Source organism: Anolis sagrei, chromosome 2 (genome assembly GCF_037176765.1).
Source record: "Anolis sagrei isolate rAnoSag1 chromosome 2, rAnoSag1.mat, whole genome shotgun sequence".
NCBI classification, from domain to species: Eukaryota; Metazoa; Chordata; class Lepidosauria; order Squamata; family Dactyloidae; genus Anolis; species Anolis sagrei.
This window is the reverse complement of record NC_090022.1, coordinates 26,978,022-27,003,567: the sequence shown is the minus strand read 5'-3', so window position 1 is coordinate 27,003,567 and position 25,546 is coordinate 26,978,022. Positions and strand designations below refer to the sequence as shown.

At 45.3% G+C, this 25,546-nt stretch overlaps 1 protein-coding gene across 5 annotated transcripts in view; it reads right to left on the bottom strand.

Annotated features, from left to right (window-relative positions):
- Positions 1-2,249: 2,249 nt before the first annotated feature.
- The window catches only part of BRPF1 (bromodomain and PHD finger containing 1), a 39,746-nt gene continuing 16,449 nt past the window's right edge, over positions 2,250-25,546 (bottom strand). Inside the window, exons 5-14 of one of the 5 annotated variants that reach the window (XM_067463413.1) lie at positions 24,773-24,925; positions 23,699-23,845; positions 18,481-18,787; positions 16,666-16,971; positions 15,188-15,472; positions 5,537-5,684; positions 4,989-5,125; positions 4,771-4,889; positions 4,134-4,288; positions 2,250-3,129 (exon numbers count right to left, since the gene is read on the bottom strand). In XM_067463413.1, the coding sequence (XP_067319514.1) occupies positions 2,946-3,129; positions 4,134-4,288; positions 4,771-4,889; positions 4,989-5,125; positions 5,537-5,684; positions 15,188-15,472; positions 16,666-16,971; positions 18,481-18,787; positions 23,699-23,845; positions 24,773-24,925 (1,941 nt within the window). In that variant the 3' untranslated portion in view covers positions 2,250-2,945. The remainder of the gene's footprint in view (positions 3,130-4,133; positions 4,289-4,770; positions 4,890-4,988; positions 5,126-5,536; positions 5,685-15,187; positions 15,473-16,665; positions 16,972-18,480; positions 18,788-23,698; positions 23,846-24,772; positions 24,926-25,546) is intronic. The other 4 variants (XM_067463416.1, XM_067463415.1, XM_067463414.1 and 1 more) reach the window with 4 other exon arrangements.

Here is a 25,546-nt window from a genome sequence, read left to right as displayed (position 1 = left end):
TGCTGTGGACTCATCTTGTTGTGTCTCAAATAATAATAATAATACTTTATTGGATTGCTGTGAGTTTTCCGGGCTGTATGGCCATGTTCCAGAAGCATTCTTTCCTGACGTTTCACTCACATCTATGGCAGACTTCCACAGAGGTTGTGAGGTCTATTGGAAATTAGGCAAGTGGGTTTATTTATCTGTGGAATAATGACTATGGTGGGAGAAAGAACTCTTGTCTGTTGGAGACAAGTGTGCATGTTGCAATTGGCCACCTTGTTTAGTGTTGAATGGCCTTGCATCTTCACTCCCTCCCCAGGGATATTAGATCAGCCCCCTCCCTCCAAGGACCAAGTCATTGACATATCTCGTTCATCCCCTGTTTGGCTATCAGCCAGCATGCCAACACCTTAAATTAAGAAACATCTTCCTAAGATCTAAAGACACTTGCAAGAACACCTCAGCAAGCAAGAGTCCAAAAGTGGCAGGCTAAAAGCCAGCACCTCAATCAGTGGCTGAGACCAGTTGGAAAACTCCCTTCTGGGCACACAGACAAGTGGACAACCTGGAAGGTGCTGAACAGACTGCACTCTGGTACTACAAGGTGCAGAGCTAACCTTTTGAATGAGGCTACAAAGTGGAGTCTACGACATGCGAGTACAGAGAAGAGCAAACCACAGATCACTTACTACAATGCAACCTGAGCCCTGCTACATGCACAATGGAGGACCTCCTCACAGTGACACCAAAGGTACTCCAAGTGGCCAGCTTCTGGCCAAAAGACATTTATCATAATGCCAAGTTTTTTAAACTTTGTGTTTTGAAATGCATTTTAACTGTACCCTCAAGTTGCTTCTGACATGATAAACAAATAAAAGCTGGTCCTGATGGTTTCCTGTCTGGAATTCCCGTTTTCTGAGTGTTTTTCTCAGAAAAGCATATGGACAATTTCAACAGAAATGATGAAACCATGAAAATGAAAAAAAAATCTGGCTACCAGTATTAAAAAACTCTAAAATCAGGACAGTAAATAAAGAACAACACTCAGAAATCAGGGGAATTCCAGACAGGAAACCATCGGGACCAGGTAAAATCTCCCAACAAAGGATTCCCCCAGGCAGGAAGCAGCCAGGCTTTGAAGCATGAATGGAAGAAAAATCCTGATCTAGACAGACTTAATGTTCCCATCCCCAAGGGAACAAAATATAGGGTATTGTTTTGTTTTTTTAAATGCTTGCATCTGTGTCCCAAAATATGACCCTGGCAATCGGTAGCAGTGGTATAAAGTGGTAACACTTTATATGTTTTAATCTGCTTATTGTTCTATGTGTTTTATTTACTTAACTTAATTGTTTTGGTTAATGGGATATATTTTATTGTTATGTTTTTAAGTGGCATTGAATTTTGCCAGAGTTGTAAGCTGCCTTGAGTCCCCTGCGGGGTGAGCAAGGCGGAGTATAAATGAAACAAATAATAATGATAATAATTAATAACAGCAGGATTTATGAGAAGCAACTGGAAAAGCTTACACAATGTGAGGATTTAAAAATATAACTGTAAAGACTCTGGAACAAGCCAGAGTTTGTTCCAATGGTAACTGGCACACTGGGTACAGTACCTAAAACCTTGGCCTGCACTTTAAAACAATTGGCGCTGACAAAATTACCATCTGTCAGCTGCAAAAGGCCACCCTATTTGGAACTGCGCACATTATTCGCCGGTACATCAAACAGTCCTAGACACTTAGAAAGTGCCCAACGTGTGATCGAATACAAAAGCCAGCATAGTGATCTTGTTTGCTGTGTACTAATCTTGTTGTGTATCTAATAATAATAATAATAATAATAATAATAATAATAATAATAATAATATCTGGGTGCAGTGCCTAAAGACCTTGGCCTGCACTTAAACACAATTGGCGCTGACAAAATTACCATCTGCAGAAGGCCACCTTACTGGGATCTGCACGCATTATTTGCTGATACACCACACAGTCCTAGACACTTGGGAAGTGTCTGATGTGTGATCCAATTCAACAGCCAGCAGAGTGTCTGCTGTGGACTCATCTTGTTGTGTTTCTAATAATAATAATAATAATAGTAGTAGTAGTAATATCAGGAATAACAGAATGTACTTTGCATCTATACAGCTAGCAGTTGCCTTCATGCCAAGAAGAGACATCAGTCCCTAGGAAGCGTAAGAACTTTCCATGGAATAAAACCCTTCCTGTACCTTTCTGATAACAAAGGAAGGAGCGCAATTGGTTCTGAAAGACCATTTTTATTTTCTAAGAATCAATAGAGATCTTCTTCCTCCAAAATAAATACAAGTACAAATGCCCACCCGGCTGCAGCAGAAAGAAGAGCCGGGTTCCTACGGGGTGGGGGCGGGTTAGGGTCAGGCAGAGAGCCAGGCTCCAAAAAAGGCTATAGTATCAAAATGTGTGCGAGTGAGAAGACAGCGGCCCTGCTCTGCGAGTGTCGGAAGGGCTGGGCCAAGGGAAGGCAGATGGGTCTGGAGAGATTGCTAGGATGCAGGGAAGTTGGGGAGGGAGGGGGATTCCAGGTTCTGTGTGAGTATAGAGCAGCCCCAATAATTTACATTCTCCCACTATAGTACAGTATCTTACAAAGGCCTAGAGCCCGAGGACCCAGACAGCAGCGGGGTCTTGTCCTTGGGAGCGACACAGGCAGCTGGGCCTTGCTCACGCAGCTGGCCAGGGCAGTCCTAGGCACAGGGCAAGGAAGGGCAGGCTGGCGCAAGAGGTAGGCTCGCTCCCGTGGAGGGCAGGGTGCTCTGTGGGTGCGCCCGGCAAGCTTGAGGGACCACCAAGTGCTCTGCACAGGCTCCCGCGGCTAGGCCGAGGGCCCCGGTTCCCCAAGGCTGGAGCTCCCCGCGCCCCTCTCCTGTACAGTCCAGCTGCACTGAGCGAGCGCCCAGGGCGGGGGGCCCTCGGAAGGTCAGTCGCTCTCGCTGGAGTCGCTGCTTTGCTCCCCTTGCACCTTGTTGCGGTGCTGCATGGCACGGTGGTAGGCGATCTGGACGGACTTGCGGATGTTGGACTTGCGCCCTTCCAGCATCTTCTCCTTGTCCAGGTCCTGGTTCACACCCAGGGGCACAAGCTTGGTACGGGGCAACCACTGCCTGCATGGTAAGAAGAGAGAAATGGAACAACCGAGTCTCAAAAATGGTCCTACATGTCAGAAATATTAAAAATTAACTAGGTATTTTAATTACAAAACAGTGAGTCAGGCACAGAGGGGTTAAATGGAATGTAATGACTCAGCAAAAGCTGCAGTTCAATATTAGCAGGTGTGTCTGTAGCTTAGTAGCCCTCAGCCTCAGGTAGCCCCCCAGTGTGAGAGAAGCCTCTGAGAGAGAGGCCTCAGTGGGAGAAAAGCCTCAGTGTGAGGTAGGCTGTAAAAAGGGGCTGAAAAACTAGGCTTATACTCGAGTATATATGGTATATTAAAATATATTATATTCATCCACTAACAATGCTAACAATATGGCCATGTAGTAGTATTAGTAGGCCTTGTGTGTGAACCTCCAGTGTGAAGGTTGAACTTTATTTGTATTATTGAAACCTTGTTTTTGTAAATAGTGCAACTATATTATTTTGTTACAAAGAAAAGCCTCCAATGGAAGAGATAACATTTAGTCTGTGTGTTTTTGTTCTTTTTGTCACTTTGGGCTACTGGTGCTGGGTCATGCTGCTGCTAACAAGTTACTCTGCTGTACATTTATGAGGAGGGTCTTTTGTTAATAAGCCCACTCACCCAAAACTACAGTCTTTCCTGAAAGGAGTAGTAATTCCCACCCCAGACTCCCGCCCTTGAATCATAAAAGTTGGAAAAGACTACATGAGCCATCTAGCCCATCCTCCAGGAATACACAAAGTATTCCCAACAGAGTATACTTGAGGCTTAAATGCCTCAAGAGAAGGATACTTTACCACACTCAAAGGCAGCCTATTTCACTGTAAAACAATTCTAACCACCAGAAAGTTCTCTGCTAAATCCTGCACCATCTCAGTATCTGTTTCCACCTTTATCTATCAGGTGCTAGTCTGGAGCTGCCCCCACTTGGCAACCCCATTCATCTAACCTGCAGTGATAAGACAAAGTCATAAGAAGGAATGCCCTTACCAGGTACGCTTATTATCAAAGAAGAGGACCAGGTAGAGATGTTCCCGTGCTTCCTGAGTCATCTGTTCTCCCAGCTTCAGCACCTCTAAGGGAGGCACAGGGATGGGGACACCGTGATGGAACATTCCTTCCCGCGGCATCTTAGGGTCAATGATCTGCCAAGAAGCAGGAGGGAGAAGATCAGGGACCAGCATGTGTCAAGCTCAAGGCCCATGGGCTGAATGCAGGCCGCCAGGTCATTTTATGTGGCCCTCTAGATCAGCCATGAGCAAACTCCGGCCCTCCATGTGTTTTGGACTTCAACTCCCACAATTCCTGGCCTCATGCCCCTTCCTTTACCCCCTCAGCTGCTTAAGGAGCTCTCCTGGTGTTTTGGGCTTCAACTCCAAATTCAGAATTGTGGGAGTTGAAGTCCAAAACACATGGAGGGCCAAAGTTTGTCCATGCCTGCTCAATAATCAATTTATTTATTTACCACAAATGTGGTAAATAAATAAATATCTGTATAAATTGATCACAGAGTCATGCTGGACAACCTAGACATTCCTAGAGAGATGTTAATAAAATCCGTGAATTATGAAAACTAGAAAACGTTCAACGTGCAAATGTCGAGGGCTGGCTGTATATCTCTACTCACCAGTGCTGGATAAGATGGGTAACCCCGGCATTTTGCCCAGACCAGGTCCAAGGCATCCAGAGGGGAGTCCTCATCCTCAGAAAGCCAGCCAGCCGACCGGCTGATGCTCTTCCGCACCACTGCAACAAGACACAAAGGGAAGGCGAGAGGTCACAGCCCTCCTTCTCCACGTCTCATCCCTAGAGAGGAAACCAGAGGAAAGGGGCACCGATACTTACTGCCATGGCCGACTCCTCGACCGGTTCCCACTGAGTAGGATTCGTTTTCGGTTCCCGACGAGTCTTCGCTGCTGTCCTCTGGGAAATTCACACGGGAGAAGGAAGGCTTGCCCCTCCCTTGTTTGGAAGGAGTCGTGCTAAGTGGAAAGAAGCAGAATTGTTATTTATTTCAGGTATTACTTTGTCCAGAGAGCTAAATACATGTTAATATCTTAAGTGGTAAAATGAAGGACAACCACTGAGAGATGTCTAGGAGAAATGGACTGGTGAGAACAAGGCACAACTTTCCCATATTGGCTGTCAAAAGCAATCTTGCCATCAAAACTCTAAGCAAACACCACTAACAAAAGGCCCTTCTTTAACTAGGGAGTAAACCCAGATTTCTTCTGAGCCTTACAAATCACCCTGGAAGGTATTTTGAGTGATTTTTTAAAAAGTAAATGCAGATGGTGATGGGGGAAGGGTGTGTGCAGCCCCCTGAAGCCTACTGAGTTGTGTTTACATCCCCCAGATCTTGACCAGTCCTAGCCCCTGCCCTTCGCTGATACCTGGTGCGGTCGGAGGCGGCACTGCTGCTGCTGGTGCTGCTCGACTCTGAGTCGGAGCTGCTACGCGGGAGGTTGTAGTCACTGCGATACACGAGGAAACTTTTCTTGACAGGCTGACTGCTACTGCTGAAGCCATTGGCTGGCAAGTCTGGAGAGAAACAAAAGGTTAATCAGGCAAATCAAAGCACAGGCACTATTCTCAAGTCCCACAGGCCCACTGGGCAGGGAAGCCAATAATTTAGGAAAGCTGGATTGTAACACAGATGCACTGGTTGCATGCCTCACAAAGTAGGGTTTTGGTTGAAAAAGAAGAAAGTAAGGTTGCTTACCTGTAATCATGTTTCTTCTAGTGGTAACTGTGAAATTCACACCTGTGGTATTTCCCTGCGTCCACGCAGCTGACTCGGATCTTTCTTGAAAGCTTTTCCTAATTAGGGGCTCCAGCCCCGCCCATCTACTCCTAATAAAGCCAGGCAGCGGGGCTTGGAGCCTTAATTCCGTACCGCGAAAGACAGTCGGAGATAAAAGGCATGACAGAATGTGGGGAGGATGGGCGGGTTGTGTGAATTTCACAGTTACCACTAGAAGAAACATGATTACAGGTAAGCAACCTTACTTTCTTCTGCGTGGTACTGTGAAATCCACACCTGTGGTAGACTAGCGAGCAGTCCCACGGATGGCGGGTGTCATGCTAGTGCAGAAAAAAGTACTGCTCTCCCAAAAGCCGTCTCCTACTTGGCAGCTAAATCCAATTTATAATGGGAGACAAAAGTATGCGGTGTTGACCATATGGCCACTCGACAGATATCATGCAGAGGCACACTGTGCAAAAAAAACCATGGAGGGTGCCAATGCTCTAGTGGAATGAGCATGGATCTGAACAGGTAAGTCCAGTCCTGCCATTTCGCAAACTAGCCGGATAGCTGCAACTATCCAGGCCACCACCTCTGGGTAGAAACAGGAAGGCCCACAGTATCCCTACGGTACTTAACAAAAAGTCGTAGGGACTTCCGTAATGGAGCTGTGTGGTGGACATAAAAAGCAAGAGCCCTCCGCACATCAAGAAGGTGCAAAGACTGCTCCAGGGGAGTAGAAGGATTTGGAAATAAGGTTGGAAGGACAATGTCCTGAGACATATGAAACTATGATGCTGCCTTAGGTAAGAAGGAAATGTCTGTGCCCAGCATGACATCCTTATGAAATTTCAGGTAAGGACTATCGACTCAAGAGCCATAAGCTCGCTAGCGCGACAAGCAAAAGTAATAGGCACTAAAAATGCCGTTTTCCATGATAGATGGAACATGTCAGAAGTGACCATTGGCTCAAATGGTGGTTTTGTAAGGGCGAAAAGAACAACCTCCAACCTCCAAGGGGGGCACAGGCCTACTTGGGGCCAGAAATTTCTAAAGCCTTGCAGAAATCTCTTTACAAAAGGATCGGATAAAGGAGAGGGAAGAGAATGCTCGCTTCTAAACGAATCTATATTTGCCAGATTGACCTTCAAGAATGATAATGAGAGTCCTGAATCTGACAGAGAGATCAAAAAATCCAGGAGGGAAGTGGAAGCAGACAGAGGCTGAACCCCTTGCTTTTGTGAAAAAATGCAAAAATGACACCACTTACAAATGTAACAATGTTTAGTGGCAGGGCTCAGGGCAAGGTCCAAAATGCCCTTTACTGGTTGAGAGAGGGCTGAGGCTGGAGCTGCCACGCCGTCAACCGGAACTGAGTGACCTGGGAGTACGGGACTGGGCTGTTGCTCATAGCCAGCAAGTCTGGTCTGAGTGGCAACTGAATGTAACAGCTGCCTGCAAGTTGGAGCAGAATGACAAACCATGGCTGGCGGGGCCACCATGGCGTGATGAGAATGCAATCTACCTGCTCTGCTTGAAGACGAGAGACCACGCTGGACAGCACTGGCAATAGTGGAAAGATGTACAGGTGGGTGGATGTCCAATCCAGGAGGAAGGCATCTCCCAACAGCCTTTCTGGTGGAGGCAAGACGTGCTCCAAAGACAAACAAGTCCAGAAGGGGAGTGTGCCATCTGACAAAGAGTTCCCATGCCTGGGAAGGATGAAGGGACCATTAGTGGTCAGTATAAACTGTCTGACTGAGGGAGCCAGCAAGAGAGTTCTTGATGAATGGCACTGATGGTTATGGTATACCAGTCCCCGATTCTGATGATGAGGGCAAGCAAATCACAATCGTGGTGGTGGTAGTAAGGTGGACAATACTGTCCATGAGCAAATGAGAGATAAGGTGCAGTGCCATTTGTACTGCGAGTAACTCCAAATAGTTGATGTGCTCCATGCCCTCTATGGCCGCCTAAGGACCATGGATGGTGTGACCCTCGAGGTGAGTGTCGGTTGCTAACATCGCCCACACAGAGATTGGAGCGATGAGTCCACTAGTTGAGAGACCTGTGGATGGCTAGAGGGACAATGACACATTCATTGGGCTCATCCTGCATGGGATGAAGTGCCCGAAGAAACCAATTCTGGAGAGGCCGAAGGTGCAAACAGGAGAAAGGAGTGGCAGCTGTGGTGAATGCCATGTGTCCCAAAAAGCACTGGACATCCTTGGCATGGATGTATGGCTTCTGCCAGACTCAAAGAGCTAATGAATGCAGATTCAGAAACCTGTCTTCTAGCAAGTAGGCTCTTGCATGCCAAGAGTCCAATACAGGCCCCATGAATTGGTTGTTTGGATAGGCTGAAGAAGAGATTTTACCTTGTTGATAAAAAGACCAAGCGTCTGCTATAAAGAGAGTAAAGTGAATGTTCCTCTGTAGATACTCACAGGACTGTGCACCAGCAACCAGCCATAAATATAGGGGGAAACTACTACCCCGTGCACCCAGGGATGAGCCGGCATACAACCATCTCCTTAGTAACACCTGTGGAGCTGTGGAGATACCAGAATGAAGAACTTGAAATGAAAAAACCTGACTGCTAGTAAAAAGTGACAAAAATCTACCGTCTTGTGGTCTAATACCACATGAAAAAAGGCATCCTTCAAATCAATGCTACTGAACCATGTCTTGCTGGATAACAGAGGGAGGATGGTTGGTAATGACAATACCTGAAATTTGCAATATGCAATATATGCATAAAATCCTGTAAGGTCCAAACCTGGCCAAGGCCCACTGCCTTTATTGGAAACCAAAAAACAGCTGGGGAAAAGGAAAAAGAAGGAAACATAGAAAGATGTAAAGAAGCTACTGCTCCTTTGAAACAAGTAATTACCTCCTGCTATAACACAGGAGGAGGAGTGGCCCGTAGAGTCCCTACTGGGGACAGTTTGAAAAATTCAATTGCATAAACATGCTCTGTAATCTCCAACACCCATGAGTGAGAAGAGATCTAATGCCATGCATCTAAAAATGATGAGGTGGAGCTCCAAAAACTGGAGCTGAAGGGTTGGAGGCTATTAAAGAAGAGAAAATGCATGCGAAAAAACTATTGGCCCTGATCTTCTTTCCCTTTAGTTTGTTGTCAGCCCTGGATAATTAAGCTGAGGGGCTGGCCACCACAATCTAGGCTAGATTGTGGTAAAAAGCCAAACTTAGAAGCAGGCTATGTTCTGCCATGGGCAGTTATCCTGCCATTGCTCTGTCTACTTTGGAGAGGGTAGAGGATCTACACATGCTGGTGGATGGCTGCTGCAACAGCAGCAAACACCTTAGTACTGTATCGGTGCTGTGCTTAGCCGTAGCATTGTGATGAGAAGCTAAGGTGAGATACTACTGACAGAAAGCCCTTGGGATCTGTTGATGTTGTAGGGGAAGAAGATCCAAAGAAGGTGCTGAGCTACCTGAGAGGCTGCCAGACAAGCATGGTAATAAATCATGCAAGTAAGTAGGCTAGCAGTGGGGTGGATCTTCTTATCACAGTGGATTAAACAACTTTGACCACAATAAAGTTCAGTTTAGTAGGCTTAACTAACCACTCTGCTGAAAAGGTGCGTATGCAGTAAAGTGCAGTTACAAACTTAGAAATTCCAGACACAGATACAGGAGTTGCCCTTTGTTTTTCTCCAAGCTTAAGCGAATATGGAAGTGCTGGGAGAACTGGGAGAACTGTACTTGGAGCTTGTTTCTGCTGTTGCTCAACTGAGAAAAGCAGATCCTCTAAGCAATCAAGGAGAAAAAATTAGGTAACACATCCCCCAAGGAAGCTGGGATGGAAAAGTCCTCCTCAAGAGTAGGAGAAATCTGCTACTCATAGGAGTCAGAATCTACATCAGACTCATTGACTGGTTGCAGCTGAAGGAAGCACCAGAATGAGCTTAGGAAAAAGTTTTAATAAACTCCTGAAAACCAAAAGAAGGGACTACAAATCCTTGAAAAGGAAAGGAGGGTGCAGTTTGCCTATGCAAAAGAGTAGCAACCTACCTGTTGAGGCATGGGCCAAGTGGAAATGGGGTCCAAAAGACACAGTACTTACAGTCTGAGCCGTCACTGAAGCTCCCAGGCAGCATGACGCAGAGGGAGGATAGTAGCCCGAAGGCCCCTCCAAGGAGTTATATTCCATGGGCTTAGACCCAAAGCCTTGGCAGCCATCACTCACACAGGTGGCGTGGCCGCCTTGAGCCTCCCCTCCCCTGAGGGGGGCAAAAACATGGCAGGAATTGTTGCAACCCAAAGGCCCCTCCAAGGCGTTATATGCCATGGGCGTGGAGGCAAAGCCTTGGCTAGCCATCACTCACACAGGTGGCGTGGCTGCCTTGAGCCTCCCCTCCCCTGAGGGGGGCAAAAACATGGCAGGAATTGTTGCAACCCAAAGGCCCCTCCAAGGCGTTATATGCCATGGGTGTGGAGGCAAAGCCTTGGCTAGCCATCACTCACACAGGTGGCGTGGCTGCCTTGAGCCTCCCCTCCCCTGAGGGGGGCAAAAACATGGCAGGAATTGTTGCAACCCAAAGGCCCCTCCAAGGCGTTATATGCCATGGGCGTGGAGGCAAGCCTTGGCTAGCCATCACTCACACAGGTGGCGTGGCTGCCTTGAGCCTCCCCTCCCCTGAGGGGGGCAAAAGCATGGCAGGGATCGTTGCAGCGTCCACTGCCTGCTGGGGTAAATGGGGCAGAGAAAGCACGGGCAGTGAGAGCAAGCTGTCCTTAAAAAACAGAGACAGTTGAGAGGCGTGGCTGCAACCCAAAACAAAGTTATTGGCACAAAGCCACAGTGGTAGTTTGTTGCCACAAGCTCTACCAGTTCCTGGGTCTGGAAGGGGTGGTAGGCTGGTAAAAATCTTCTTCCCTCCTGCTTTCTGAGCAAGGGGAACAGAAGAAAAAGAAGGTAAGTTACTGCCCATTGCCAAAGGCAAAAAAGCCTGCGCCTCAGAGGACAGGGCATTTTTTTTTTTAGAGGGAGGGAGTGGGTTTGTCCTCCCACTAGCCTAAATAGGATAAACAAAGGTCCCAGAACAAAAGTTGGAATTGCTGTCTGTTAGAGTAGTCAAACTGGAGTCCTTGAGTCAAACCTATAGTTGTTTTAGGAGAGAACACCGAGTTGTTGCTGCTTTCGCGGACAAAAGGAATTAAGGCTCCAAGCCCCGCTGCCTGGCTTTATTAGGAGTAGATGGGCGGGGCTGGAGCCCCTAATTAGGAAAAGCTTTCAAGAAAGATCCGAGTCAGCTGCGTGGACGCAGGGAAATACCACAGGTGTGGATTTCACAGTACCACGCAGAAGAAGGCGTCTACTACAGACCCCCAAGCCAGGAGGAAGAACTTGATGAAGTCTTCTGCCAACAGTTGACCAAACAGGCACAGAGAAGAGATGTAGTAGTCATGGGCGATTTCAACTATCCCGATATTTGCTGGAAAACAAACTCGGCCAAGAGTACAAGGTCCAACAAATTCCTCGCTTGCCTTGCAGACAATTTCATGGTCCAGAAGGTAGAAGAGGCAACAAGGGGATTGGCTACTCTTGATCTCATCCTAACAAATGCGGAGGACCTGATCGATGCGGTCGAAGTGGTAGGATCCTTAGGGGCAAGTGACCATGTGCTCCTGCAATTTGAGGTACAAAGGAAGGCCGAAACTAAGACAAGTCAAACCCGCATTTTGGACTTTAGGAGAGCTGATTTCCAAAAAATGAAGGAAACGCTGAGCAGCATTCCGTGGACACAGATACTAAAAGACAAGGGAGCTACGGATGGATGGGAATTTCTCAAGAGTGAAATACTCAAGGCGCAATTGCAAACCGTGCCAACAAAGAGAAAAAATAGGACAAGTGCAAAGAAGCCAGAATGGATGTCCAAAGAACTTCTAACTGTGCTAAGACACAAAAGAGACATGCACAAGAAGTGGAAAAAGGGAGAAATCACCAAAGAAGAATTCAAACAAATAGCCAACACCTGTAGGGAAAAGGTCCGCAAGGCTAAAGCACAAAACGAGCTCAGGCTTGCCAGGGAAATTAAAAACAATAAAAAGGGCTTCTATTCTTATGTCAGTAGAAAAAGGAAAAACAAGGAGGCGATAGGACCTCTTCGCGGAGAAGATGGGGCAATGCTGACAGGGGATAGGGAAAAGGCAGAACTACTTAATGCCTTCTTTGCCTCGGTCTTCTCACAAAAAGAGAGTTTTCAACCTCAGCAAGATGGAGTGGATGAGGGATTGGAGGACATCCAACCCCAAATTGGGAAAGAAGTCGTCCAGGAATACCTGGCCGCTCTTAATGAGTTCAAGTCCCCAGGGCCAGATCAACTACACCCCAGAGTATTGAAGGAACTAGCGGAAGTCATTTCGGAACCATTGGCAACCATCTTTGAGAGTTCTTGGAGAACGGGAGAAGTTCCAGCAGATTGGAGGAGGGCCAATGTGGTCCCAATCTTCAAGAAGGGAAAAAAGGATGACCCAAACAACTACCGTCCGGTCAGCCTCACGTCGATACCGGGCAAGATTCTGGAAAAGATTGTTAAGGAAGCGGTCTGCAAACACTTAGAAACAAATGCAGTCATCGCTAATAGTCAACATGGATTTATCAAAAACAAGTCATGCCAGACTAATCTGATCTCTTTCTTCGATAGAGCTACAAGCTGGGTAGATGCGGGGAATGCCGTGGATGTAGCGTACCTGGATTTCAGTAAGGCCTTCGACAAGGTCCCCCATGACCTTCTGGCAAGGAAACTAGTCCAATGTGGGCTAGGCAAAACTACGGTGAGGTGGATCTGTAATTGGTTAAGTGGACGAACACAGAGAGTGCTCACTAATGCTTCCTCTTCATCTTGGAAAGAAGTGACGAGTGGAGTGCCGCAGGGTTCCGTCCTGGGCCCGGTCCTGTTCAACATCTTTATTAATGACTTAGATGAAGGGCTAGAAGGCATGATCATCAAGTTTGCAGACGACACCAAATTGGGAGGGATAGCCAATAGTCCAGAGGACAGGAGCAGAATTCAAAACGATCTTGACAGACTAGAGAGATGGGCCAAAACTAACAAAATGAAGTTCAACAGTGACAAATGCAAGATACTCCACTTTGGCAGAAAAAATGAAATGCAAAGATACAGAATGGGGGACGCCTGGCGCGAGAGCAGTACGTGTGAAAAAGATCTTGGAGTCCTCGTGGACAACAAGTTAAACATGAGCCAACAATGTGATGTGGCGGCAAAAAAAGCCAATGGGATTTTGGCCTGCATCAATAGGAGCATAGTGTCTAGATCTAAGGAAGTAATGCTACCCCTCTATTCTGCTTTGGTTAGACCACATCTGGAATATTGTGTCCAATTCTGGGCACCACAATTCAAGAGAGATATTGACAAGCTGGAATGTGTCCAGAGGAGGGCGACTAAAATGATCAAGGGTCTGGAGAACAAGCCCTATGAGGAACGGCTTAGGGAACTGGGCATGTTTAGCCTGAAGAAGAGAAGGCTGAGAGGAGACATGATAGCCATGTATAAATATGTGAGAGGAAGCCACAGGGAGGAGGGAGCAAGCTTGTTTTCTGCTTCCTTGGAGACTAGGACGCGGAACAATGGCTTCAAACTACAAGAGAGGAGATTCCATCTGAACATTAGGAAGAACTTCCTGACTGTGAGAGCCGTTCAGCAGTGGAACGCTCTGCCCCGGAGTGTGGTGGAGGCTCCTTCTTTGGAAGCTTTTAAGCAGAGGCTGGATGGCCATCTGACAGGGGTGATTTGAATGCAATATTCCTGCTTCTTGGCAGGGGGTTGGACTGGATGGCCCATGAGGTCTCTTCCAACTCTTTGATTCTATGATTCTATGATTCTATTTGGCTGGCCTCATCTCCCTGTATGAATCTGCCCAGGCCCTGAGATCTTCAGCAGAGGCCCTTCTCTCAGTCCCACCTCCATCTCAAGCTCAGTTGGTGGGAATGAGAGTGTGGGCCATCCTTCTCGGTGGCTGCCCCTCAATTGGTTTTAATGGTTTTATCTTTTTATTTTGAATACTGTTCATGTTTAATTCCACATGAATGTTTGCATATTTTTAGTTTTTCATTGTATTAGTTTTATTGTGAGCCACTTTCAGTCTCTCTTTTTTTAAAGAGAAAAAGCAGGATACAAATAATAATAATAATAATAATAATAATAATAATAATTTATTTACTTTTATTATTTACTTTATTTGTATACCGCTGTTCTCAGCCCTTAGGCGACTCACAGCGGTTAACAACAGAACAGCAAAAATTCAATGCTACAATAACACGGTATAAAAACAGTTAACATTATAACACATTATACAATAATATACGATTAACAACAATAACCATTCACTAGCGTCTCATCACTAAAAACATGATCCAGGTCCGTGATCCATTGTTCCATTCCTATGTTCATTACACTCATTGCACTGACTATTCGAACGCCTGCTCAAACAACCAGGTCTTCACTTTTTTGCGGAATACCGTTAATGATGGAGATAGTCTAATATCCGTGGGGATATTAGACTAGCTCCATTATAATATAAGTATTATATTATAATATAATAATAATAATATAATAATAATAATAATTATTATTATTATTATTATCTGACCTCCAAGGCAGAGAAAAAGTGAAAGCCTTGTTGCTACCTCAGACAAGAAAGGGGCAATAAGGCATTAACTTTGAAAGATATTTTCAGTTTTCTGAATTATTTTATTCTTTTTGCTAGCGCAAACTACCCCCTGGATTTCTTTTTTCAAACTCATAAGCTTCCCTCACACCCAACAATGTACAGAAGCATTTGCTTTCTTTCCTCAGTCACTGTTCTTTCATTTCTTTGGGATAATATGCTTGGTCTTACGCAGGCAATACTTTCTGCTGGTTCCTGGTATTCCCACTGCCGACCTAAATCTGTGTGGAAAATGTTTGCATAATGCAAAGCTGCTGCCTTGCACGGTAGCAGGATTTTTAGTAATTTAGGCTTCCGAGACAAGTTGCTTTCGCATACAGTGTCTTAAGACCCTTTCTCAATTTTACTCTAGAGCAGGCATGGGCAAATTTTGGCTCTCCAGGTGTTTTGTACCTCAACACCCACAATTCCTATCAGCCTACTGGCGGTTAGGAATTGTGGGAGTTGAAGTCCAAAACACCTGGAGGGCTGAAGTTTGCCCATGCCTGTTCTAGAACATGCCTCTTCAACCTGTTACCCTCCAAATCCCAGAGGCTCTAGCCACCTTGTTGAAGAGACCTGCTCCAGACTGACTCACCAAGAGGAGCGTCATCTGCTGACTTGTCACTGTCACTGTCTGAGCTGGTGCTGGGGCGCGGGCTCCTGCCTCTCTTGCGTTGCCGCTGGGAGCTCATGATTGGCAGCTGTGGGGGCCCCACTGGGCTGTTTCCATGACCTGGGGCCAGTTGACTGTCACGGTTCTTGGGTGGACGCCCAGGACGTTTGGGAGGCCCGGCAGTCTTGGGATGCTTCTTGGAGAAAAGCACTGAGGTCCTTCTGCCAACTTCATGAGCTGGAGTGGAGGAAGAGTTGGGGCCAAGGCCTGGAATTAAAAGTGGCAGTGTTCGCTCAGAATAGGAAGCTAAACAGGAGCGGTTCTCTCTTTAAGCTGCCTTTAGTTCCCCCTCTACCTTTATAGGAGGCAACCGCTGTTTATGACAGTTGGACAAATCTCAAAACGAGACAACGTCAATGCAACTTTCAGGAAGTCTTAGATCCAAACAAGCTGCAAGGATCAAATTAGTAAAACAGTAAAGAGCCCACTGCAGTGCAATATGCAGGCCAAATTGTGTTTATATACTGTCCCAAATAGATGGCAACTATTGTTAATGACAGTTGGTTTAAATCCCAAACAAGACAACTTTGGAAATTTCATGTCAATATAACTCTCAATAACTCTCAGTAAGCAAGAATCCAATTAGTAAAGAGATGACCGAGAGCCTCCTACACTACAATTTGCAGTTCACATCCGGTTTATCCAGTGAAACGAATTATCTCCCCACAAATGGAGATGACCCTTACATAACATTTTAGCAATGTTTCCTCTCACAATAGTCCTCTCGATCAGCCCACTGCTCTTCTAACACCAGCATGTAGTGGTAAAGAAAGCTACCAATTTAGTAATGACATTCCTTATTTTACAAAGCGGTTACAACCTCTCAACCTAGTCTACCTCACAAGGATATTGTGAGATCAATCATAGAGCAATACTGCTATGTTGCTTTAAATAATTGTAACCAAACATGAGCAACTGTAGATATATTTGGCCCATATTAATTATCAGGAAGAACCAGCATAGCTGATGGTGGGGCATGATGTGAGATATAATTTAGCAACATTTTGAGGAGCACATGTTTCCCACCCCTGCTCTCTAGGAACCCATATTTCACATGCTGTATGGGAGACATTAGTAGAATGGTCAAGAGAAAGAGAGACTTGGGTCTGAATATAAGAATTTGTAGTAGGGATAATAGGTACAGGAAATGCCACTGAGGAACATGACAGGTATCTTGGTTTTAGGGCTGTTCCTGTGGTTATTTGGGGCTTTGATTCAGAGAACCGCATTATACAGACCACATCAGCTCTAGTGTCTTAGATATGGTTAGATTTATAATGGACGGATTGTATCAAATAAGAACATTTTTATGCAGTACACCTATCCTTACATTACAAAGAGTCCATGGACAGGGAAAGGCTAACTCCATGCAGTAGGGCCCCACCAACTACCAAACCAACCTTTGCCGGTTTCCTGGCTGCTGCTCTCCTCGGCGGCACTGTCGGTCTGAGTGTCCTTCTCGCAGGGGTTGTGGGTGGGCAGAATGATGCGGGTCAAGGGGCCATGCCCCTCCCTCCCTGTCTCCCGCTGATGCGCCAGCTTCCGCCGCAAGGCCGTGATCTCCTTTTTGATCATCTTGGCCCGCCGACAACGGCCTACGCTCTGCTTTCCGGAGCTCACCTCAGCCAGGCGCTCCAACAGGAGGTTCAGCTGGTCTTCGAGGGGCAAGTGCTTCTGATTTTCAGACAGCAGCAGCCGCTCCTCATCTGAGGGAAGGAGACAGGAAGCGTGTCAAAGGCATAAGTACCTTGTGTCTCTGCCCATCAAGAAGGCCAAGAGGCAAGGCAGGACCAAGAGGCACAGCTGCTCAGCCATCTTGGATCACAAGAAGCCGTAAGAAATAAAATGGGATTGACGTTAAAAAAAAGGTGGGGGTGTTTGCGTCTCTCTAAGAGAGAAAAAGTGGGATACATATACAATAAATAAATAAATAAATAAATAAAACAGTTCACTAGTTTGGAGTTTCAGATTCTATTTCTAGTTCAAGAAAAAAATAATCGATGGAAAGGGAATCTTTTCTTTCTCAGAGCGCTGCACTCCCTAAGGCAGAAGTGGACAAGTTATGGAGCGAAGTGGGCACAATCCTCCCCATAAAATGCACCAAGGGATGCACCCTATCCTTGCTACTGTGTGAAAGATATTCAGTGGCAACAATGGCAAAGCAAACAATGTTTTACTATTAAAACAAGATGCATGGAGAGCATGTAGAAAATCACATTTTGCAGCCTTTGTAAAGCATGGCTGAAATCAAAAGCTTCCCAGATACTTATTTATTTATACCCCGCCACCCCCCTCCCCCCAAGGGACTTGGGGCGGCTCACAAAAGCACCCAAGGGTGCAAACACACACAATACAATAGGTGTATGAACACTATCACAATAACAATAATTACAGACTACATAAAATCATAAAACCTCACTAGTTAAAATCAATAAAATGCAATTGTAGCTGCAGATATAAATATTTTGCAATCAAGATGACATGTTCATCACCACCAGAGACTTTGCTACTACCACAGTGCTTTAATACATAGCTCAGCCTTCTGTGAGTTCTGGGTATGTTCAACTTCCAGAACAGAAGGTTTAGAGGAGACATGATAGCCATGTTGAAATTTCTGAAAGGATGTCATAAGGAAAAAAGAGCGGGTTTGTTTTCTGCTACCTTTCAAACTAGCACTGGAGCAATGGATTCAAAATACAGGAAAGGAGATTCTGTTTGAATGTTAGGAAGAACTTCCTGACTGTAAGAGCTGTTTAATAGTGGAACTCACTGCCTCAGAGTGTGGTGGATGCCCCTCCTTTGGAGACTTCTAAACAGAGGCAGGATGGTTTTCTGTCAGGGGTGATTTGATTGTGCTTTTCCTGCACAGCAGGGGGTTAGATTGGATGGCCCTTAGGGTCTCTTCCAAATCTATGATTCCATAAGTTGGGACCTTTCAGATGTGTGGAAGAACAATTCTCACTCCAGGCAAGGGATAATGGAAGCTATCTTCCAACAACTCTGTGCGGAGACAGTGTGAGAAAGGCTTGCCATTTCAACAGGGCTGGCTGCAATGAGAGACAGGAGACACCTTTTCCAACAATCTCTTTCTGACTTCCACCTCTAAGCACCACTCTGCCTGAACAGCCTGACAGCAACTCTCGGTTGTATCTCTCCTTCTGCTCCCACGAAGCAACAGCCCCTTTGGGTTTCAAGCCCAGCACATTCTTACTCACCGTTCTCAGTGCTCCGCAGAGGTGCCTCGTCCCCAGCCATGGGGAAGTGCATGCCAGTCTCAAAGTCAATGCCCATCTTCTCAGCCTGCCGCCGGGCCTGCCGCAACACAGCCCCTCCTTGCTCTCGCAACCGGACAGCTGCCCGGTAAAAGATGGTGTCTTTGGCATTGTACTTCAAACAGTTGGTAACTATCAAGTTGAAGTCCTCCTCAAACTCATCCAGATTCAGGTAGTGATAACCCTCTAGTTTCTGCTTCATGGTGTAGAAGTCCATAGGCTTCTTAATGTGGTCCAGATAGTCGGGGACCTGCAGCACACAGAAAGCAGAGCAGCTAAGAGACTGGAAGCCCATCTAAATCCCTGCTCCAAAGGAAGAAACAAAAAGGTTAGAACAGTCCTGAATGCAGGCTCTCAAGCTCTTGCCCAACCTGAAGCAATCTTCCCCACTTAGAAGGGGGACTGCCATTCAGGGTGGGCACGCTACAGCACAGCCAATGTCCCAGACAGTACACTTCAAGGTACAGGTTTCTGGTTGGGGAACGGCTGTTGTTCTTGTTTGGTGTATGCTTTCAAGTCTTTCTGACTTACAGCAACTCTTACAGGGTTTGCTTGGCAAGATTTGCCTTCCTCTGAGGCTGAGAAAGTGTGACCTGCCCAAGGCCACCCAGTGGGTTTCCATGACTGAGGATTCAAACCTTAGTGTCACTCCAAATTTATTTTAGTAGGGGACACAACAAATATAGCCAATTCCAGGCAAGTCTAAAGACTATGATCTAACTGGAAAAATCAGACAACCCAGTCTTGTTCACTACTGACCAAAAGGTCATGAGTTTGAAGCCAGCCCGAGTCGGAGTGAGCTTCCGACCAAAATTGTGTAGCTTGTTGTCGACCTTTGCAGCCCGAAAGAAGTTGCATCTATCAAATAGGAAATTTAGGTACCACTTATGTGGAGAGGCTAATTTAACTGATTTACGAGGCCATAAAAAATCTCCAGGAAGTATGCAAAGAATGAGGAAGCAACAGTTCCCCTGGTGGCCAGAAGCTGGAATGTTAAATAGGCTCTGGGTGTCTGTCTATATATGTTGTGTGTCTGCCATGTATATGTACATTGTAATCTGCCCCGAGTCCCCTGTGGGATGAGAAGGAGGGAATATAAATACTGTAAATAAATAAATACCAGCAATCAGTACCCTTCTGCTGCTCTAGATTCTAGGAAATAGAGGAACGGTTCAAACCACAGGAAAAAAATCCCATTTAAGTATTGGGAAGATCTTCCTGATGATAAGAGCTGTTCAACAGTGGAGTATGCGATGGAATCCCCTTCTCTGGAGGTTTAGAAACAGAAGCTGGATGGCCATCTGGCGGAAGTGCTTTGATTGTGTGTTCTTGCAGAATGGGGTTGGAGTAGATAGTCCTGGTGATCTCTAAACGTCAGAACTGTAATTTCCATCTTTCCAAGTGGCATTAGCTAATCAATTGAAGTTGCAAAGGAAGGTAACTGGAGGGTATGAGGTTTGTTAAGTGTCAGGTTCCTTTCTGTACCAGCTCTGGTTCTATAGAGAAACATTTTATTTCAAATTATCCTCATAGTGAAACACAGAAGAGATGGAATGTCATAACCAAAAGACATATGGATATGAGAGTGAGGCTGTTTTAACTCTTCAACAGCATTTAGGAAAAAAATACCATTTTCAGGGAACTATAACTCTCCAAATTCTTCACTCAGCATAGCCGGGAATTTCTGGAAGCTATGGACCAATAAAGGAGCCCCTTCAAGTTTTGCTTTCCACTCCCCTTTCCTAACATGCCTCAGCCTCAGCATACATCTCCATCCATATCTGTTTTGTCCTTCTGTACAATAATTATTAATTGCATGAGAATAATGCATCATGGGGAGGAACTGTTCCCTATACACGAAGGGGTTGTAACACAGCAGCCTATACAACAGGTATGGGCAAACTTCAGCCCTCCAAGTGTTTTCGATTTCAACTCCCACAATTCCTAACAGCTGGTAGGCTGTTACGAATTGTGGGAGTTGAAGTCCAAAACACCTGGAGGCTGAAGTTTGCCTATGCCTGCTATACAACATAAAACATTGGGACCATACAGCAAGTTTGACCTACTATCTAACTTATATTGCTGTAAAGCTGGTTCGGGGGAAAAGCAAACCTTTTTAAAAATAGCCTTGCCAATAACCGGACCTTTTTTTGTCAATGTGAGGAAACCCACTGGGTGACTTTAGACAGTCATCCACTCTCAGCCTCAGAGGAAGGCAATGGCAAACCACCTCTAAACAAATTTTGCCAAGAAAACCCAATGACAGATTCACCTTCGCATCAACACAAGTTGGAAATGACCTTAAAACACAAAACAACACAAATGTGCTCCTGCTAGGGGTATTTCAAACTCTTTATTCTCACCCGGTCAAAATGGAACAATAAAAAGAGAAGTCATTTAAATCTTTTTCCTACATCTCCCTTAATCCTTTTTTCACTAGTCTTCTTGTATGGTGTTCTGAAGAGTTGAAAACTCAAAGAGATTATTTAACACTTGATTTTTAATTCTGGACTTTCATAATTTCTTTCATAATTTCTACGCCGATAAGAAACTCCATAATGTTATGGACTGGAACGAACTGCAATATAATCTTGATGCCACAAGAATGTTAATGTATATTAGTGTTGTTTTCAACTGCTTATTTTATGATGTTTTATACTTATTATCGATGTATATTTTTGTTTCGACCTCTAAAGTCGCCTGAGGGCTGAGAAAAGCGGTATATAAATAAAGTAAATAAGTAAATAATAAATAAAGCTCTATACGGAAATGGTATATAACACCAATAAGAATAGCAAATATAAATAAAAACTATTCCAAAATTGCTGGAGAGGATGCCAAGAATCAGGAACATACATACATATGTGGTGGCAGTGTAAATATGTAAATAATTTTTGGGGAAAGTATTTAGACAGATAGAGGATATAATGAACATTAAAATAGAAAGAAGTCCTAGTATAGCTTTATTATCATTAAATAATAATAAACAGCTGGAAAAAAAAGGATAAAGATGCGACAACATACTTATTATCAATAGCAAGACTGCTTATAGCAAGGAATTGGAAAAGATAAATAAATATACAAATAAGAGGAATGATATAAGGAAGTATGGAAATTGGCAACCTGACATGTATGGAAAGAGGGTATGGAAATGAAGTGATTTTGATTTTGAGCAAGCTTGTTTTCTGCTTCCTTGGAGACTAGGACGCGGAACAATGGCTTCAAACTACAAGAGAGGAGATTCCATCTGAACATTAGGAAGAACTTCCTGACTGTGAGAGCCGTTCAGCAGTGGAACTCTCTGCCCTGGAGTGTGGTGGAGGCTCCTTCTTTGGAAGCTTTTAAGCAGAGGCTGGATGGCCATTTGTCAGGGGTGATTTGAATGCAATATTCCTGCTTCTTGGCAGGGGGTTGGACTGGATGGCCCATGAGGTCTCTTCCAACTCTTTGATTCTATGATTCTATGATGATGTATGGAGAAAATTTATTGAAAAAGCATTCAAAAAGAAAGTAGGAAAGTTACCTCTACAAGAGAAAATGAAATTTTGGACTGATTATATATAAAAGGAGTGGCTTGGGGGGTTTCAGTTTATATTACAGCTTTAGGATTACCCATTCAGTAAAGAAATAATTGGCCAAGTATGCAAGAAAGCCAAGTCCATGCTGAAAGATAATAGATGTCTATGCTGCTTGAGGGAATTCCATGACTTTAAAATAAATTGTGTTTCCAAGATCAGGCAAGATGTCTTTTTTATTGAAAAGAGACAACAGGGAAACAAATGGAAATAGTAAACGAAGAAACAACTTTTAGCTGACCAAAAGAAATTAGATAGGCCGTCCAGGGCAATTGCATGCTTGGAATAAAAGATATGACTTCTGGCATACCTTGAATATCAAAAAGAACTAGGAAATCTAGGACCACCCATCAGAGACAAGTCAATCTGAGCTGTCTGAAGGATTAGGATCATCTGAAAAGACTCTTCCCTTTGTTCTGTTATTTTTTGAGGCTTGTTTGGTGGAAACAATGGAGAAGGACTTCGTGGTGACTGCTTCTAGACATTGGAGCTCCCTCCCATGGGATAAAAGGGCAGCTCCATCTTTGATCTTCTTCCACTGGTTGACTATGGTTTCTATAGTCTTTTAATACATTATATGGATTGCATATAGGGCCAGGCTTTAACACAGCAGGTCAAACCACCAGCTGCAAAACATCTTGCCAATCAGAAAGTCGACCGTTCAAGCCCAGGCTGGGGTGAGCCCAGCTTCTGCTCACCTAGCAGTCTGAAAATAGCAATGTGAGTAGATAAATAGATACTGCTTTGGCGGGGAGGTAATAAAAGATGCCCATGCAGACATGCCAGCGATTCGATCCAGAGTGTCTAAGGACAACAAAGCTCTTCAGCATGGAAGATGAAGCAACAGCAGCCCCCGCCCCCCCTGGCTGGAGTCGAGAACAGCCTCCAGATGCAAGAGATGGCAAAAGATGGGAAGCCTTTACCTCTGTTTATGTACAGTCTGTCTTTGTTAATTGTATAACGCATGGAATATTTGTCATAAATGTGTACTGTAATTCGCACTGAGTCCCCTCGGGAATATAGGGTGGAATATAAATAAAGGTGGTGATGATGATGATGATGATTATAGCATTTTGATAATTGTTAATGTTTTAACTTTATACATTATTTAATTGTTTTTAAAAACTGTTTTATTTATGATTTTATTGCCGTTTGCGTGATTTTTAATCTGTATCATTTTTAATATGATGATGAGTCCCAAGAGTCCTAGTCCAACACTCAAACCCACTGCATTACACTGATTCTCTAGACTGAACCCTAGTTTATATTAGAAGGTTGACCTGCAATGTCCTTTTCTCAGACCAAGAGAGGTCACCAAACCAGTTATACACAAGGAGCAATAAAGCCATATAAATGCACTTTAAAGAAAGATGTGCCGTTTTCCAAAATGATTCCCAAACACAGAACAGATGTTGGAGCACTGGTAGGCCTGTTCACATTTAAGTGCTAACACAAGGCCCAACTCTGTGGCTATACACAATACCTGGGTGGGGTGGGGTGGGGACAGGACCAGCAAGCTGCTAGGCCAGCCCCAGGGCTGGATGGGAACAGAGCAAAGTATAAATTGGGGGTGGAGGGGTTCTTACTTCGTAGAGTTCTGTTACCTCAGACAGCGGGACCGGCTGGCTGAAGATGTTGCCTGTGTCCTTCTCCTGGAGCTGCTCAAGCGTCCGGCGCAGGAGGATGAGGAATGGGGTCAGCTGCATCTCCAGGGCCACTTGCTGGATTTTGATCTGAAACATAGAGAGGCAGGAGGAGCAGTGAGCTCCAGGACTCTTTCAGCTGTCTCCAAGTCTGACACCCCAAAGCAGCAGGACGGCATTAAAAGAAGGGGCCAGAGGTCAAAGAGCACCACTTCTCTGAGAGGGCAGGGGGTCAAAGGGCGATGACACTATGCTTCTTATTTTAGTATTTCCTCAGCATTCACTCCCATCCCTCTCTACTGTCCAAACAATAACATCCATATCCTTTGAGATTTGTGACAATAATAACCCCTAAATAGTACAGCTCTCGCATCCAAATCCCAGGACATGAAGAATTTAAACCTTTTGTCCCCATGGCAACATTATCGAACCCTGTCTCCCTGACATAAAACTACAGGTTCTGCTGGAACATTTTAGGGTCGCCTACGGTGCCAGTGTGCTTTTATTCCATGTGAAGTGAGTACATATCCGTAAAGGGGCCAACCCTCCTCTGAAACGGTTGTGTTGTCAGAGAAGATAATAATAAACTAACATATTTGGAAAGGCTAATGTGCTTCAAAAGAATTACAAAGGCATGGTCTGAAAACCACAATTCTAGGAAACGGAGCTGCATCTGCACAATCCTGCTCTGGCTTTGTTTGGTTGTCAAAACGCAGCCCTGGGAGCTGCTGCAACAAGGTATTTCTTACTCAGGGGAACCTGGACTCCCCTCAAAGACTTCTCTTTTCCTTGCAAACTTGCACAGATAGGGTAATTCCACCTCTCTCAATTCACCTCAGGAAATCTGGTGTGCCCCCGCCCCTTCACCATGGCATTCAGCTGCCATTTAAGCTCCAGTCCTTTCCCCCTGCCCTTCCACTCTGAGACCTCCATGTTCCTCTTCTCGATACTCAGAGGAACAACCTACCCGCCCCTTCCTGTGCCTCCCCCCTCATCCCCCTTTCCCAGTGAGGTTACCGTCTCTCTCTTGAGCTTCTCCCGTTTCCGAATTAATTCCACCAGCAAGCGCGCTCGTTCCAGGTCGTGGCGGAGGCGCTGCCAGGATTTCAGCTGCTCTTTCAGGGCCCAGTTCTTATCCTCTGTGTTATCTCGCTGCAGGAACATCAGAGTCTATGAGAGGAAGGGGCCTTATTTTTTTCCCCTGCCTGGCCACCACTGCTTAAAGCAGAGCAGCAGCAATCTTGCCAAAGTTGGAGCCAAGGATGGGAAGGGTGGTGGCAAATGCCAGAATGAGGCAGGGCAGGATGAGAGGGCAGGAGGGGAGGCACTTTGGAGGATTTGCAAAGGGAGAACAAGTGCCCTCCACAGAAATGTTCCTTTTTGAGGCTATAACTCCCAGAATTCCCAAAGACAACACGACTAAGGGAGAGTTTGTAAGTTGTAGTCCAAAAAAATGAATGTTTCCAAGCTCTGTTTTCCTTCTCCCTCCAGGAAGAAGGAGGATATGAGGAGCTGCTTTAAAAAGAGTCAAGCACCCTGTCTGGGGCTATCTACTCTGCCTGGCAGCAAACTCTTTGAGCAGAAGAGGTGTTCCCTCTCCAGAAACCCTTAAGAGAAGGTGCCAAGGCTGAACTTCAGGCCTTCTGCATGCAAAGCAGGTTCTTGGGGTCTAACCTTGGGCTGATGTGCGGTTTTAACCAGAAGAAATCCATGGAATGCCTCCCTCCATTCATGGTGAAAGTCAAGACTGGGGCCCTCATCATCAGACCTCACCATGAAGGAAAACAATAT